Genomic DNA, 19,348 nt, shown 5'->3' with positions numbered 1-19,348 from the left:
CCCTTACTGAATTTTTTTCTCGAAAATGCGCAAGATTTCGGGGGTATGTCTATTCACCAAAAATTACTGTAATTGACCCCCGCAACCGAAAATAATTTTTCCACAACGATTTGCAATTTTTTTTCTCCGTTGAAAAATTTAGGCACCTAATTGGATTTTCAGTCAGGAATTTTTTTCTCGAAAGTGCGTACGATTTCGGAGGTATGTGTAATGATAAAAAATGATTGTAATTGATCCCCGCAACCGAAAATAATTTTTTTAGAACGATTTGAAAAATTTTTTTTCGCCGAAAAATTTCAGCACCTACTCGATTTTTTTTCTCGAAAGTAGATAGGATTTCGGAGGTATGTGTACTCACCAAAAATGATTGTAGTTGACCCCCGCAACCGAAAATAATTTTTCCAGAACGATTTGAAATTTTTGAATGTAATTGTTAATAACTTTTTAACGAAGCTTCCATCAACAAATTAGTATTCTTGATTTTCGTCTTATTTTGGCCTCTACTATCGATCATTAAAATTTTTGCTAGAGGTGGCCGAACACCCTGTATACATATTAGCGATGTCCAAAAAAAAATATTTTGGACATCACTAACAAGACTGCGGTTGCAGTGTAAGCGCTTTCGCGTGACGTTATGTCACATACATGCATTACACCTTGTTGCGCCTACGTCGCGGTACCGTTGACGTAACAAGACCAGTCTACCGCGACGTCGCATGAAAACGTTTATACTGTCATTGCAGCCTAATAGTACGAATTTACTAAAGAGCTTTTCTCTGGAGAGAAAAATCTTTCTAGAGAAAAGCTCTGTAGTAAATCGGTACCTTAATTTTCGTCATATGACGTAGCGGGAAAATTCTCAAAGTTATTGTCATATGTTGCGTTTAATCTTAAATTACACTTTTGCTTCTTAGCAAATCTATGATATAAATTTTTGGAATACAATAGAGCTAGATGATCGTCATCTACCGCCATGGGTTGAGAGTTTTCCCTCTGCGCCTTTAACGAAGATTTCACAACGCAAATAGAGTTGACGCTGGCCGAAGAAAGTTTATTCCGTTTCTTTGTTTTTATGTCAGGTAACATGGAAAACAATCTTTCTGCATCGGCATTGGAATTTGGAAGTGATCTAATTGTATTTACTAATTTCATCAATTCAGGAAATTTAATTTTCTAGTCCAAATTTCGCGTTAATAAAATTGTTTTCCAGAAACCGTAGAATTTCATCTCGATAAGCGTCTGTCTACCTTTCGTTGTAAATTCCAAAGGCAATACTGACCATTCTGTTTGCAGTCCTTCTTCGTCGAAGCCGCCGAATTTCTTAGCGATTAAGAGAACATTTCTGAAGGAAATGTCTCTATTTGTATCATTTAATATAAAAGTGGGTTCAAAAACATACAACTTGCTAAGAAATTCGCCATCGATTGGCAATCGATGACGAATTTCATTTGCAGTTGTAATATAAAACATTAAACAATTTTTCCTTACGGTTTCTACGATGTCGGACTTGCCTTCTGCATTCAGTTGATGCAGAAAATTAAGACACTCTGTTCCTAAATTTATACTATTAAATGGGAGTTGATTTTCGACTACAGAAAAATTCATCATTCTTACTAAATCCATGTGTTTCAAAAGCTGCGGTTTCAGAAAATTGCGTAATATATCGCATAAAAGTTCTGCCGCAGTCTTTTGAAGCAAATGAATTCTTGTCTCTTGAGTTTGACAGAAAATGCTAAATTTATAAAAAAACTCAAGAGCGTAATTTAGAAAATAAAGATATGCTTTGGCCTCTGGATTTTGCATCGAGATTAACAGACGTTCCCCGGACTCTGATTTCTCGCTTATTGTCAATTCTTGCAAAAAAAGCAATACAGAGTCCCAATTCTCTAAAAGTGTAACTACGGATGTATAATGCGATAACCATCGCGTAGAACACAATTTTAAAATTTTTCTGTCGGTTGTTTGAAAACATTGCTGAAATTCGCGGAATATAGCCGAACGTTTGGGACTACTGTATATGAAAGTTGCTACTTTTCGTAACAACTTCTCGCATATGTCTGCAATGGTATTGCACGCTTCGCGCACTACCATTGCAGACAGATGACACGGACAGCGGACAGTCAAAAATTTGTCCCTGCATTTTGTTGCAAGCTTTGTCATAAAGGACGAGTGTCGCCCTGTCATGACAGCAGCGTTGTCACATGACAACGCGACAATATTTTCGAACGGAATTTCTCTTTCTATCATGGCAATTTCAAATGTTTTAAATAAATTATCTGCGTCACAATTTCTGGCATCGAGATGTAATAATTCTACCAATTCCGTTCGAACATCCAAAGTCTCGGGTGCAACATAACGAACAAGAAACGTCATCCATTTCTCGTTGGTCGAGTCGGATGTTTCGTCAATATAAATAGAAAATTTAGTGTTTTGTAAAACACTAGAAATACGTTTTGTTTCTAAAGGATACAAAACGTTTGATATAATATTTGAACACTTTGTTCGACCGAACGACATATGTTTCAAGACATCAGGATCTTGCCCAATGTCTCTGAAAACTTCAAGAATCGTCTCTGCGGTTCGATACGGAATATTTTTTTCGGCTATTAATTTGGCAAATTTGATTTCCGCGGATTTTATCCTTTCATCCAACGACAGAGGCGATTCTTCGGCTTGCGTCGTAAAATTATTATTCAAATTGTCTGCGTTATCGTTACTCTTTTTATAATTCTCAATGAGACACTGAGAATCTGCATGATTATAAATCGTCGATAATCGACATGAAAATTGTTTGTTGCAAACCGAACAGAACCATGAATAAGGGTCGCCGTCGACTTTATGCAACCATGGCTTGAAATAATCATTCTCAAGCCATTGAGTCATAAAAGTCCTTTTAGAAGTACTATTTTTTTTATGACACCCAGATTCTCCGTGTCTATACACGTTTGAGGAACCGCAAGAATAAGACTTATTGCATAAAGTACAATAAAAACGACTTCTATCATGGGGTACTGCACGTATCCATGATTTAAATCTATGATCATTTATCCATGAAGATAAAAAACCGCGCTTACACTTATTCTTCGATTTCACAACCGTTTCCATGATATAAAAGCAGAAAAGCGAAAGAACAGAAAATTACAGAATACCTACGCGAAAACTTTTTTTCAATTTAAATGTCTCAGAATGACCTACGGCACGTGCCTTTAAATTTCTCCTGATGTTCGTCCTCGTCGACCGAATTCAACTGACTCAAGGGTCATTCCATGCGAAGTCGGACACCTTTCGGAGTACCATGTCGGATTTTGTTCTACTTTGAATATGTTGTAGTCTTTAGTGATATATAAACGTATCTTGAAGGATTTTTAAAAATTTTTTAAATTGTTGGTTTTACATCTGTTTGAAATATAGAACTCACTTTTTTTCAATAAATAATAGCTGCTAATGTAAGGAAGTTATAAAAATGAAATTTTAGGTACTTGTAGCAGACCCATGGGAGTATCAAATAAAAATTATTTCAATTAAAAAAAAAATTTTTTTAACTATTTATTTTGCAATTGTTTACAACAAATGTCATTTTTTATAGCGGGGAAATATTTAAAAATCTGAAAAAAAATGGGCATATAGTCCTGTTTGTCCCCTTCACGGACCAAGTTTTAAAAATACGGACACTTTAAAATTGGCCTTATAAAAATTAATTGAATGGAACGTTGCGTCGCGTCGTGGCATGCTGGCTCGACCGGCCAAGTCGCGCAGTGTATGCAACCGCCAAGCGGCTATACCTGCTATTGTTATAGATAGGGTGTTGGACTGCAGGAAAATGTAACAGTTATTGGACACTCACTCTTTGTCAATGACACTTAGCATTATACACATTTAAGTTGTCAATATTCAATGGGATAGGATGTTCAATGTTCTAGTGGGATAGGATATGATGGGATGTGATGGGATTAGGTTCTGGTTAAGAAATAATGGTTGGATTGTACCAATGATCATCTACCGGATTAAATTGTTTGTTATAAAATTACTTACCTCATAACAGCTACAACTGTTGATATTTCTCTGTCTGAATAAATTCGGGCAGTTAAATGTGTTACTTCTTTGGTTGGAGTAAATGAATGAAAATTACGTGTTCCATAGATTGTTGTAGCCAGTTCACGTCTTTCCAGCAAGAATTCCGAATGTTTCTTATATTCTTCTTTTGAGTTGAATTCAAAATGTACATTTTTAACAGCAACACAGTTTGTAGATGAATTAGAAATCCGATTACCAAAGTTGCAAGTTCACGATTTTATTGCAAGAAGTCAAATCAGCTTTTTTAAATATTCTAAAGAAAATGTAGGACCTGATGAATTTGTTGTCGTCGGCGATTTTGCGGAAAATTATTTCTTCGTTATCCAAGACGAAATCCAAAATTATCATTGGTCCAACAAACAGGCGACAATACACACATTCATTGCATATTATCAGGTGGATATTTGTTTAAACCATGAAAACTTTGTAATTATCTCGGATTGTCTCCAACATGACAGCACTGCAGTCCATTTATACCAGAAGAAATTAGTGGAATTTTTGAAGGAAACACATGGCACAACTATCAAGGAAATCAAATATTTTTCTGACGGAGCATCATCACAGTACAAAAATAAATATAATTTATTAATTCTCAATTTCCATTTTGAAGACTTTGGAATCAACGCCGAATGGCATTACTTTGCAACATCGCATGGCAAAAATGCATGCGATGGTATTGGTGGTTCTTTAAAACGCCTTGCTGCTCGAGCTAGTTTACAAAGACCGTTGGAAGACCAGATAACGACACCACAAAAATTATTTGATTGGGCAACTGCCAATATTAAAAATATACATTTGGTAATCGGATTTCTAATTCATCTACAAACTGTGTTGCTGTTAAAAATGTACATTTTGAATTCAACTCAAAAGAAGAATATAAGGAGCATTCGGAATTCTTGCTGGAAAGACGTGAACTGGCTACAACAATCTGTGGAACACGTAATTTTCATTCATTTACTCCAACCAAAGAAGTAACACATTTAACTGCCCGAATTTATTCAGACAGTGAAATATCAACAGTTGTAGCTGTTATGAGGTAAGTAATTTTATAACAAACAATTTAATCCGGTAGATGATCATTGGTACAATCCAACCATTATTTCTTAACCAGAACCTAATCCCATCACATCCCATCATATCCTATCCCACTAGAACATTGAACATCCTATCCCATTGAATATTGACAACTTAAATGTGTATAATGCTAAGTGTCATTGACAAAGAGTGAGTGTCCAATAACTGTTACATTTTCCTGCAGTCCAACACCCTATCTATAACAATAGCAGGTATAGCCGCTTGGCGGTTGCAGACACTGCGCGACTTGGCCGGTCGAGCCAGCATGCCACGACGCGACGCAGCGTTCCATTCAATTAATTTTTATAAGGCCAATTTTAAAGTGTCCGTATTTTTAAAACTTGGTCCGTGAAGGGGACAAACAGGACTATATGCCCATTTTTTTCAGATTTTTAAATATTTCCCCGCTATAAAAAATGACATTTGTTGTAAACAATTGCAAAATAAATAGTTAAACAAATTTTTTTTTTAATTGAAATAATTTTTATTTGATACTCCCATGGGTCTGCTACAAGTACCTAAAATTTCATTTTTATAACTTCCTTACATTAGCAGCTATTATTTATTGAAAAAAAGTGAGTTCTATATTTCAAACAGATGTAAAACCAACAATTTTAAAAATTTTTAAAAATCCTTCGAGATACGTTTATATATCACTAAAGACTACAACATATTCAAAGTAGAACAAAATCCGACATGGTACTCCGAAAGGTGTCCGACTTCGCATGGAATGACCCCGATACAAAAATAATAAATGATTTGAAAAGCAGATAATAAAGGATCAGCATTTAAATATCTGACATGTTTTATTTCACATATACAACTATTAATACAAACGATGTTTCATTTAGGTTTAAGCTATGACCCGTCCTCTTACTTACGCGATGCAATGTACGAAATAGAGCAGGAAGAGTAGGGTAAAAGAATTCACTGTAGTAATTAATATCAGGAGAAAAACAATTTATACCAGGCTGATTATTATGCGGTTAGTTCATCAAGGATTTGCGAGACGGCTTACGATAATACACATTTTAATTATTTTTCTACTTATCAATAAGCAAGTGACATTTAGAATATACATAGATTACATAAAATAACCAAATCCAAATGTACGTTTTATAGCATCCCAGTAATACCTTTCCCAATTCTGTTTTGTCGGTTCTTCTTCGCTGCAAAAAACGAAAATATTTAATTATTTTTTACATACGTACTACTGTTTATTTATAATTTCCAAGAATGTATTAATGAATAAATATTTATAAAGTGTACAGAGATTAGTGTGAAAATATAATTTTCCGATTTTTAATTTAACTTTTCTTCTAATATCCTTCTTGTACGAAATTTTATACAGGGTGTTCTACACCTATGTATTAAAAATTTAAGCATGAGTTACTCTACTTTCCGACGTATTGACAGCCTTACATTTGTGTGTTAACTCATGGGAATGCAAATACTGGGTTCAAATAATGAAATTCAACCTGTCTTATGAAAATCTAGAAGGGCATATCAGACCTTATCCGACAAGATTTTCACAGAGAGAGGATGAATGTTAGTTCCAGTACGCAATGTTATACACAAAAATTATCCACACGCGACCATATACGTACCACGATTGTCCACAAATAATTTTTTCAGGCATGAAGTACTATGAAATTAAATAAACACGCACTGCGATTGTTTCGTCCGCTAGGTTTAGTTCTACATTTTTCAAGTAAATAAATACAAATCGAACCGTTATTAAATTTTCAAATAGGCTTAAATTTTAAAATATGAAAAGGAATCTGACGATAAACGAAATTTGACATCTATTTGCGTTGACATCGAACACTGTAACGAGATTAATAGCTGATTCTGTTGAGAGATGTAACAGCATACCGTTTGGACTCATTCGTCCAGGTGATTCTATTTTTAACTCTTCCCTTTTCCTTCGTCACACCATTCCCGATGTTGCTGGAGCTCGGAGTTGATGGGACGACTTATAGCCGTTAACTTTATTCTCCGGCCACCACGTCGGTGAATGCAAGAGGCCCGAGTACTGAAGGGTAGCCCCGGGGCCGTGGGCGCCCAGTGACCTGGCGTCACGACAGAGAAATCAAGGGGGAATGAACATGCATGTCCTTCCCTCCGAAATGAACCTTGACAGGCAAGGCGCGATGGAGGACTCTGTGATGTCCCACTAAAGTTCCCGGTCCTCTGCTGCAGCGCCAGAGGACGGTCACCGCAGAGTTTTAACCGGTAGGAGTTTGGCATTATATCGAGGATCATCCCTTTACAGGGGCGGCCTCGAGGTGCCTATGAAGATTTCTCCACGTCAAAAAAGCGAGGAATATGGTAGGGCAAAAATTCGCCAAGTACCAGGTCAGAATTCTGACATCTGCGTGTCAGCAGACAGCATAAATCTCAGAATTTCGAACCAAGAGAGAAGCATTGCCCGAGTGACGTCAAAAAACTGGCGATCGTTGACTGCAAGGGTACATAAAATGTGGCCACAAATCGAATAAACTCTGATTTCACATCAACAAATAATTTGATTCAAGACTGGAATTTATTATAAGAAAAATAATTGAACTAAATTTTATTTTATTATTTAATTCATTTATTTATTTGAAGATAACAAATTAATAGTTTTGTGTTTAGTTAAATCATGTCATGCGCTGCATATTGAACATCTCTGGCGTAAGGATCTTGGGCCCGATTGACATTTGTTTCTCTGAACCATGTATTATACTGTCCGACGCGAAAGCAAATAAATGCGAAGACTTTGTTTATCGTAAGATTACAGTTCCCGCGGGCTGGACACTCGCGGTACGTGTACACAGACACTTGCGAATAACATAATCGCAGTGCGTATATATTTAATTGCATAGTGCTTCGTGCCTGAAATGATTATTTGTAGAGATCGTGGTGCGTGTATGCCCGCGTGTGGATGATTTTTGTGTATAACATTGTGTATTAGAAATGTTATTCAACGTAACGCGTTTGCGTGCTCATAAGTCAGCACAAAAATATGAAGCTCTTAATACGTCGGTAAGTAGAGTTTCCCATGTTAAGCGAGAATCACTAGTACAGAGCTATCGCAATCTATCACGTGTACACAGCTGCTCGTAGATTGCCGTTTTACAGGCGGATCTTTAAATGTTAATAACTTTTTAACGAAGCCTCAATCAACACATTGGTATTCTTGATTTTCGTCTTATTTTGGCCTCTAGAATCTCCCATTAAAATTCTTTTTAGGGGTGGCTGAACATCCTACATATCAACGATAGCTTACAATTAGCGGTTTCAAACTTTTGGGGAAGGACCTTCTCCCCCGTAGAATAAAGAAAATTTTGTGTCTGAGATAAGTGGTAGATTTAAAACGATACAAGAAAAATATACACAGAATAGTTATACACAATTGTGTATTTATAAAAAGAGATGTTTATATTATCAACAATTTTCGCCTCTTCTATGGGGAATTCTTCTTCCAATCAAGTTCAAACTCAGTATCTCATCTCGGGGTGTATAAAAGAGCAAAAATAAAATTACGTTTTCGTCCAACTTTTCCTATTCTATTGTACGAAAACTTTACAAAAAATCGAAGGCATTTCTGCTAAAGAAGTTAATTTTATGAAAGGGTATGCCGAATAAGGGGATTAAAAGTGCCTCCAAACTAAATTGAACGTGTGATGGGATCATTCGACAGCTTATCGAAGGAAAATGCTTTGTGCCAATTTTTGATACAAAATCTCGATGGTGGGGGTAGTAAAAGGGCAATAAAGAAAATCATGTTTTTGCGCCATTTCTCTTGAATTCTCGTTCTTATTGAATACAAAAATGTAAATAAATTCAGAAACATTTCGGATACTAGGACACATATTCTGGAATTTTTTTTAGATTTTTAGATTGAATAACCAGATTATAAATAATAAAAAACAATAAGAGTACTCAATTTTGGTGCGCCATAATGAAAAATATCCCAATGTGGAACCGTTGGAAGTCTTTTGACCATAGATTCGAGTCTCACTTTTGGACTTAACTACTTTTTTTTTCTTTTTTTTTTCAAGTGCTAATCGTATATAATACTATATGTATAACAATGATCTATATTTAGTCTTAGTGTCTTTGCTTTTTTTGTTACGTCCGTTTTGTCTATTATGATTAGTGCTTAATATCTCCTATGCCGAAATTAATGTAAAAAGTTAGTTTTCAAATCTCTTGCCTTTGACAATCGTGGATGAATTGCAGCAGAAAATTGTATATTGGTTTACTATTATTTCTACAAGCAGTTTCCTCACTTTTTTTCTTTCCTTGAAAAATATGGATGTTTGCTACGGCTTCAGTATCTAACGTAGAAATATAACGTTCATTCTATGCCAAATCTATTAACCCATTCTCTGCCAATAATTCTTTTCTCTAATAAATGGATTTTTAAGTATCAGTTTGATTATTCATTGCTTATTTTTGGACATAAATTATTAATTATCCTGCTTGCTGTATGAAAGAGATGAAGGTTGGTGGTCTGAGGGCACAGTGATGTTTTACAGTCTTCATCTTTTTTTTGAAAACAAGAGTCTATAGGCAATCATACTATTAAGAATGACTGAGTTCATCTCATTTCTCTGTAGAGCGTACAAGCACATATCATATTGAAAAGACATGTAGAGAATAGTTCCACTAAATTCTGTTATTAATAAGGAGAACACATTAATAATGGTGTACGAATTATTATGCAACCCACTCACACAATCCTGATTTAACACATACCATAAATCCAAGTTCTGAAGATTCCTAAAAGAGGGTTTAATGGATACGTAGCCAAAGTTGTACAAGTAAAATGTAATTTTATGAAGAAGAAAAAGAAGAAAACACACGTGACTTGCTAAAGAGTGACTAGCAAATTATGATAAGGCTGGATGACGATTTCTCGTCCAAAAAACGTTCCAAAATTATTTTTATACATATTTCAGGTTAAAATATTCTTAAAACACTTTTAGAACATTTATAAGTGAATATAGACAATTGTTATATAGTTAGCATACGAAACAAAAATAATGAATAAAAAAAATATTTAATTTCAGAGAAACTCGAACCTACGATTAAAAAACTTAACGGTTCCACAGTCGAACACTTTACCGCTACGTCAACAAAAACTCTGTTGGAAACATCGTCGATACTTTGAAATATATAACGATCAATGGTTGGCTTTATTTTATTTTTTTTAATTCTTATGTAATTCTGCTTAGTGTAAAAATATTAAACAGTGTATGAAATGTTCATATGTTAAAGAATGCATGGAAATTCATAGTGTAAGTTACTCTAACACGCAGAAAATGACGAAAAAATCGGTTTTTACTTTTTCTTATTATAGCCCACCAAAATGAAAAATCTAAAAAAATTCCAAAATATGTGTCCCAGTATCCTAAATGTCTCTGAATCTTTTTACATTTTTGTATTCAACAGGACAAGGGAAATTATGTAAAAACATGATTTTCTTTATCACCACTTTACTATCCCCACCGTTGAAATTTCGGGTTAAAAATTCGCACAAAGTGTTTTCTTTCGATAAGCTTGTTACGAATCACGGCCGTGCAGCGCGCGTGGTCTGCGAGTGCGAAAGAGAGTATGGAATATGGTATCAATTTGTTAGTTAGGTGCACGGATGAACCTGATGCGAAATCGGGGAGTCGGTAGGATAGTTGACAACGAGGATCAGGGAACCTCTAGGATGGAGTCACATATGGACGAACCTGGTGCAAAACCAGGGAGCCGTAGGAGGGTGTAACGTCGTGAACGAACCCGATCCGAAATCGGGGAGTCACTAGGATTTTTGAGGACGCAGACGAACCCAATGCGAAATCGTGGAGCTGCTAGGAGGTTGGAATAAACGCAGACGAACTCGATGCGTAATCAGGGAGCCGCTAGGATGGTAATAGATTGCGTGGACGAACTCGATGCGAAATCGAGGAGCCACTAGGTTAGAAGAATTCGTATTTGGATTCAGGATATGTTAGTTGACCTCGTAACTTTCAATTATTAAATATAATATAACTCGAGCGGTAAAGTTATATTATTGTGGGAACGTTTAACTAATAATAATCGCTTTATGTAATGATGGGTTAAAGAAGTTGGGTAACTCTGATTTAATAATAAAATTTAATATATTCTCAAAACAACGAGTAATGTACAAATGTTTAGTGCAAGTTGTGTCGCGTTCAAAGAATAGTTATAATTAACTAAATAATTTTTGCACAGTGTTGACGCACTGGCGATGCGGAATAAGTCGGTTGAAAATAAAGGCCGTAATAGAATTTATACCGGTTCATGGATTCTATATGGTTTAATATTGATACGAAAGGGTACTGTAGCCCAATCTCACTAGATGCAACTGACTATCGGAACCATAGACGTACAGTGGTGACTCGCATTAATATTCGGACACCATGCTGTGTGCGAGATTATTGCTCTATATATTTGTTTACAATAGTGTTATTGAATTGTTTTTTTCGTAATATATTAAAACACTTATCGTAGTTAGTAGAAACATAAACTTTATTTATTTCACACACATAGTTTTTTGCAAAATAAGTGATAAAGTCAAGAATGTCGAAATTTAACATCGCAAAAATATTCGGACAGTGAATAACTTACATAAATTTTATATAAAATATACATATTTTTTGAACAGTATTAATATTTCGTAGGTTGACCCTTTTGTCTTATTACTTCCTGTAATCGTTTGGGCATATTGGATATAATTTTATTTAAATATTCCTGTGTTATACATTTCCATTCTTGTAATAAACGTTCTTTTAATTCTTTTATTGTTTTTATGGGTGTTGTTCGAATTTTACGATCCAATTGATCCCATAAATTCTCAATAGGATTTAAATCTGGCGATTGAGGCGGAGGGTGTAACACTTTAGGACAGGTATATAGTAAGTATTCCTGTACGATTCTCGATTTGTGCTTAGGATCGTTGTCCTGATAAAACTTAAAACTATTGCGTATGTTCATATTAACAGCACTTTTGATTAAATTTTGTTTCAATAAGTCTAAATATTTCATCTTATCTAAAATGCCGTCGATAAAAACTAGTTCACCAACACCTGCAGTTGAAATGCAACTCCGCACCATTACACTGCCGCCCCGTGTTTCACTGTTGCTCTCAAAGGGTATAGCCGAATAAGGGGGTCAAATGTGCCCCCAAACCGAATGGAACGAGCCACGGGTCATTCGATAGCAAAAAAAAAATAACCCCTGTGTGCAAATTTTTAACTTGAAATCTCGACCGTGGGGGTAGTAATGGGGTGAAAACGAAAATCATGTTTTTGAATTATTTCTCTTGACCTATTGAGTAAAAAAATGTAAAAAAATTCAGAGACATTTCGGGTACCGGGGCACATACTTTGGGAGATTTTCAGATTTTTTGATTGAAGAACCAGGTAGTGAAAAATAAAAAACAACAAAAAATGCCGAAAAATGCCGATTACGTATTGAAGGAGGCCCGGAACTACTTTTATACTTTTACAGTAAACAGGTATTACTATTACTATTACTCTCAATTTTTTTCAGATTTTTCATTTTGGTGCGCCGCAGTGAAAAAAAATAAAAACCGAGTTTTTCCTCGTTTTCTGCGTATTAGAGTAACTTACACGTTGAATTTTTATGCATCCTTCAATATATAAGTGTTTTGTAGACTGTTTAATGTTTCTACACTAAGCAGAATTACATAACAATTGAAACAAATAAAATAAAGCCAACCATTGGGTGTATATATCCTAAAAAATCAACGATATTTTCAACGGCGTCGATGGCGCAGCGTTAGAGTGTCCGACTGCTGAACCGCTGGAAGTTTTTTTACCGTAGGTTCGAGTCTCTCTTCTGGACTTAGTATTTTTTTTCTTCATTATTTTTTTTTTCAAATTCTAACTATATAACAATGCTTTATATTTATTTATAAATGTTCTGATAGCATTTTACAAATATTTTAACCTGAAATATGTATAAATGTAGTCTTGAAGTGTTTGTTGCGTTTTTATTTTTTTTGTCAACCACGATTATTGTTTAACATCTCTTACACTGAAATTAATGTGAAATGTTAGTTTTCAAATCTCTTACCTTTGACTATTGTGAATGGATCGGAGCAGAAGATTGTATATTGGCTTACTATTACTTCTTCTCGCCCTTCGATCAAGCAGATCTTTCCTTCTCGTTCTCTTTCTTTGATAAATATGAATGTTTGCTGCGGCTTTAGTATCTAACGTAGACATGTAAGGGTTATTATCCTTTCCTTACTGCTGGTTTTAAAGATAATGGAAACACTTGTAGGACCAACCTCTACGGACCATGCCAAGTAATTATGTATAAATCCCATCGCATACAGTAGCTTGAACTGAGTAATTAAAAAATACATTGTGAAACCCGAACGCGACAATCACCCATTGACCTGAACGGTCTGGGCCCACACCCAACGAACCTTTATTTCCTTCGTAACGCAGGTAGGACAATTAATCATTTTTCCCCGTGGTTTCCATCGAGCAATGATACTTCATTCAAAAATAAGCATGAAACGTTCAAACTGGTACTTAAAAATGGGTTTATTAGAAAAAAGTATCATTGGCAGAGAGTGGGTTAATAGATTTGGCGTGGAATGGCCCTTACATGTCTACGTTAGATACTGAAAGCCGCAGCAAACATTCATATTTATGAAAGAAAGAGAACGAGAAGGAAAGATCTGCTTGATCGAAGGGCGAGAAGAAGTAATAGTAAGCCAATATACAATCTTCTGCTCCGATCCATTCACAATAGTCAAAGGTAAGAGATTTGAAAACTAACATTTCACATTAATTTCAGTGTAAGAGATGTTAAACAATAATCGTGGTTGACAAAAAAAATAAAAACGCAACAAACACTTCAAGACTACATTTATACATATTTCAGGTTAAAATATTTGTAAAATGCTATCAGAACATTTATAAATAAATATAAAGCATTGTTATATAGTTAGAATTTGAAAAAAAAAATAATGAAGAAAAAAAAATACTAAGTCCAGAAGAGAGACTCGAACCTACGGTAAAAAAACTTCCAGCGGTTCAGCAGTCGGACACTCTAACGCTGCGCCATCGACGCCGTTGAAAATATCGTTGATTTTTTAGGATATATACACCCAATGGTTGGCTTTATTTTATTTGTTTCAATTGTTATGTAATTCTGCTTAGTGTAGAAACATTAAACAGTCTACAAAACACTTATATATTGAAGGATGCATAAAAATTCAACGTGTAAGTTACTCTAATACGCAGAAAACGAGGAAAAACTCGGTTTTTATTTTTTTTCACTGCGGCGCACCAAAATGAAAAATCTGAAAAAAATTGAGAGTAATAGTAATAGTAATACCTGTTTACTGTAAAAGTATAAAAGTAGTTCCGGGCCTCCTTCAATACGTAATCGGCATTTTTCGGCATTTTTTGCTGTTTTTTATTTTTCACTACCTGGTTCTTCAATCAAAAAATCTGAAAATCTCCCAAAGTATGTGCCCCGGTACCCGAAATGTCTCTGAATTTTTTTACATTTTTTTACTCAATAGGTCAAGAGAAATAATTCAAAAACATGATTTTCGTTTTCACCCCATTACTACCCCCACGGTCGAGATTTCAAGTTAAAAATTTGCAAACAGGGGTTATTTTTTTTTTGCTATCGAATGACCCGTGGCTCGTTCCATTCGGTTTGGGGGCACATTTGTCCCCCTTATTCGGCTATACCCTTTTTTAATTTCAATTCTTCGTTGACTTTACGCCATATCGTTCTTCGTCCATCTGACCCAAAAAGATTAAATTTGCTTTCATCCGCAAATATTACATTATTCCACCATGTTTGGTCTTTAGAAACGTAGTCTTTAGCAAAATTTAATCGTTTCTTACGATTCACTTCGTTTATATATGGTTTTCTTCGTGGAACCCTGCCGTTGTATCCATGGTTTTTTAATACCCGACGCACTGTGTCGGGATGCACTTTCTTTCCAGATTCTTGGAATAATTCGGCAGCTAGTTTTATAGCACTTTCTTTAGGATCATTCTTTATTTTTCTAACAATCTTGCGTTCTTCGCGAGAATCTAATAATTTTGGACGTCCCTTTTGCCGAATTGAATCGATTCGATCTTCATGAATATACCTGTGTACAATATCTGCTACAGTACTCTTGCTTACATTTAGCAATTTGGCTATTTCTCGATATGATTTTCCCTTTTCTTTGTGGTAAATAACCAGTTGTCGAATTTCAAAGGATGTATTTTTGCCTTTTCGTCCCATATTCACTAATAATACGTCTACTATTAACGAAGTCAATAACAGTACTGACTCTTGGATGCACGCTAGACGTTATGTTTACAAACAATGTACACTAGCAAAATAACCGACTGGATCCAACGACTTACTACAGCCAGTAAACTGTTGTGTCCGAATATTTTTGCGATGTTAAATTTCGACATTCTTGACTTTATCACTTATTTTGCAAAAAACTATGTGTGTGAAATAAATAAAGTTTATGTTTCTATTAACTACAATAAGTATTTTAATATATTACGAAAAAAACAATTCAATAACACTATTGTAAACAAATATATACAGCAATAATCTCGCACACAGCATGGTGTCCGAATATTAATGCGAGTCACTGTATAACGAGAGACGTGACGTTGACTCTAAACGTGACGGTACGATTATGATCTCCCGAGTAAGGAGATCGCGGGGTTTATATACCCAAAAATTTGTGGGAGTAGATTGAAATGTACGTTAGAAATTACCGTATTCAGTATTCTCCGAATTGCGTTAATTACCAAGCTGCTGTATCTCGTCGAAAGTGACACCCATTTCAAAGGTTAGATAAGTAGCAGAGCGATTTCCTAATGCACGCAACTGGCAAGGAAGAATTGGGGAACGAAACGTTTGGCATACGTGTGGTGAATGAGCGGCGTGGCGCGTGAGTGTGACCGCGCGACGCGGGGATAATGTAAACAGGCATTAGTTTTTAAGACGGGGACCCGGTTGAAGAGGCAGTCATCGCCCTGCACCAAAGCCGAGCACTTGTAAACATCAGTCAATAAACCTATCTTTTTCGTTGTTAAACATCTGTTCCTGCCATTTTATTCTATCATCAGGGATTCCCTTGTATATCCCCAACCCACAAGGGCAAGAATCCCACATACGTAACAAGCTATTGAATGGTATATTACACATAGAATTTGGTTTGGGTTAGGTTCACTTTTGCCCCTCTTATTCGGCTATAATAACCTATACATATAATACCCTACAATATACCTTTTGTTGAAATTTCTTGACTGAAAATTCATAAAAGGAATACAAAATGTAGGTTTTCTATTGAAACTATTTTATAACTGTATTCGAGTAAACGAGACTAGTCAATGAAGAAAAACAAAGTGTTCGTGTGATATTCACGTGGTCAATGATGCAGGTGGAGTCATTGGTTGCCAAAGGACACTTACGACTCACATTCAGGGTCGTTTATTTCCTTTTGCTGGCTCGTTTCACTGATCCGAGTATAGATTTCTATTTTTATAGTAAAAATTGAACTACTACTTTCACTTTTTTTTCTTGTAGAATTCCAAAATATGTAAAATTTATGACAAACAATTTTCTTAGAGTAGTAAATTGTAGCAATAAATTTCGATCTACTTAATATGTCGTTTCACGATATACCAATATTTAAAAAACATAACAAAATACGATAGATCGTGTGAGTATGTATTATTTAAGTTACATTTTCTTACCTAACTGGTACACCTATTTGCGTTAAGTTCACTTCAGTATGATCACTTTTCTCAGCAATTTCGATAGTAACAGTGCTAAAATGGCCATTAGGCCACTGTTTACAACGCCATCTTTGAACGATCTTTGTTGGTGTAATTTCCACAAAGTCACCGTGTATGTTACCACCAAACATCTCGAATTTGCCTCCTATCTTTGGTTCAAGTTTAACTGGTCCTTTCGTAAAAGCTTGAACCATCTGTAGAAGATATTATTGAATTAAAAATAAATATCTTACCTAATAATTATGATCGTTATATTACTGACGTGAAATTAAACTAGTAATATAGTTTGGTGTACTATTATTGCAAATAAAGCAAAAACAATAAAATATATTGATATAACATGAATTCATAGCAGAATACGTCCGTGTTTGGTTAATAATAAAATTAAAATTAAACAAATAGGTTTGCTATTATCATATTGTCCAATAAATTGAAATATTAGCAATAACAAAAATAGTTCGTATTACTATACTATAGTCAATATGGCGCAGTTGTAGTGAATTGTAATATATTTATGTTTACAAATATAAATAATATCTCGAAAGTACATTTGCTTACAAAGAAACCTTCAGCGCTATTCGCTATTTTATTTGTATCATTTAATTATTGTTCAGTTAATTTTTCTCTGACTTTCAAAATTATAAAGATTAGTAATTGTCATTACATCGCTCGGTATACGATTTTCAACATTTTAAATCAGTAATCGATACACGAGGAAGAAATAATTACGAAAAAGAATTATTATATTTCTTTATTATTAACAGCGCTGTTCAAATACTCGTAAAATACGAGTCGAGTATTACTCGACTTGAAACTGGTCACTGTTTAGCGAGCATTGAGAGCGAGAAGACGTGTAGAACAAATCGTTGTTAATGTATCAATTTCTTGTAAAATAGTTTTCACACGTTATACAATTATAATCAATACGTTCTATTCATCCACCCACAAATGGTAGCAGAGCGTGGTTGCTGAGAACGTTCCAAGAGAGTATTCGAGAAAGTGAATTGAAGAATTTGTATAAAGATGGACGATACGTGCAATATTGAGTACATTGAACCGCTTGACGATTCAAACTATTTTACATGGAAGGAAAAAATAGAAGCAGTTTTACGGTCAAAAAAGCTTTGAAAAAAAGTTACTGGTGTAATATCGGTAGAAAAACCAAGTGTAGGAGTGGCTACCTACGAGGAAAAATGAAATATTGGGACGAGTGGGATGACAATAACTATGCTGCGAGAACCATGATGATTAATACAATGAGTAAGGCACAATTGTTGAAATATAGTAGCGAGAAGAGTGCTGATAAATTGTGATCAGGGATTAGATATGGTCGCCGAAACAGAAGAGATAAAAGCTAGATTGCTTAGCGACCTGCCAAACATCAAGATGGCGAAGGATGAAACAGTTGACGCTTTATAAACAGGGCAGAAAGTTTGAAAAATCAATGCATTCAACTGGGAAGAGACATTGAGGAATATGAACTCAAAATGTATATATTACGAGGACTTCGGCCCGAATATTATTCTAATGTGAGAATACTCGAATCGCTGAAGAATATATCAGTAAATGATATCAGATTCGCGTTAAATCAGGAGGAGCTCAGAAGAGTAAAGAGAAAGGAACAGAAGGCGAACAAAGACTACGAAGTAGTGAGGAAAGTAAAAGAGGGAGCCAAAATTGATGGTAATTGTTACAACTGTAGCATTAAAGGACACATGGCAGCTGATTGTAAACGAAGCAAAAAATGATTTAACTGCCAAGGATTTAACCACATTGCGGCGGATTGCCGTGAACGGAAGAGAAATGCTCCATCAATGAGAAGAAAAATAGGAAAAAATTCTCAGAGCGGATATCGTGGGCGAAATGAGAGACAACTTCGTGGCAGAGGCGAAACCACGTTGAAAACATATGAAGAAGCGGTGATGAGAGTAAACGAGAATTTACTTTCAGCTGCGAAGATAACTGATCATGGCATCTATGATGTAAATTTTAATAAATATGGAGCAATAGTTTATAACAAGTCGGATAAAATTTAAATGATAGCGATGAGAGTACAAGATGCGTACTTACTATGTAAGGACATCTACATATAAACGATGAGAAGACTGCACCGCTGTACGGTCTCAATTTGGGGTATACAGGGTGTTCGGCCACCTCTAGCAAAAATTTTAATGAGTGATAGTAGAGGCCAAAATAAGACGAAAATCAAGAATACTAATTTGTTGATGGAGGCTTCGTTGCAAAGTTATTAACATTTAAAGTTCCGCCTGTAGAATGACAATCCGCTAAACAGCTGGTTCGCGCGGACGGTTGCGGCAGGCGAGTGCTAGTGGTTCTCACGCAGCATGAAAAATTCTGCTTACCGACATTATCGACAGCCTTAGATTTTT

The 19,348-nt window shown here is 35.2% G+C and overlaps 1 protein-coding gene across 2 annotated transcripts in view; it reads right to left on the bottom strand.

The window, feature by feature from the left end:
- Window positions 1–6,102: 6,102 nt before the first annotated feature.
- LOC122403830 (activator of 90 kDa heat shock protein ATPase homolog 1) overlaps window positions 6,103–19,348 on the bottom strand; it is a 43,283-nt gene continuing 30,037 nt past the window's right edge. For both annotated transcript variants that reach the window (XM_043407584.1, XM_043407583.1), the window contains 2 exons: window positions 16,917–17,152; window positions 6,103–6,317 (listed from right to left, as the gene is read on the bottom strand). In XM_043407584.1, coding sequence (XP_043263519.1) covers window positions 6,233–6,317; window positions 16,917–17,152 — 321 coding nt within the window. In that variant the 3' untranslated portion in view covers window positions 6,103–6,232. The remainder of the gene's footprint in view (window positions 6,318–16,916; window positions 17,153–19,348) is intronic.

Source organism: Colletes gigas, unplaced genomic scaffold (genome assembly GCF_013123115.1).
Source record: "Colletes gigas isolate AHSC1104 unplaced genomic scaffold, ASM1312311v1 Colletes_gigas_Sc00077, whole genome shotgun sequence".
Classification (NCBI taxonomy): Eukaryota; Metazoa; Arthropoda; class Insecta; order Hymenoptera; family Colletidae; genus Colletes; species Colletes gigas.
The sequence above is the reverse complement of the archived record's forward strand: the minus strand, read 5'-3'. Positions and strand labels throughout refer to the sequence as shown.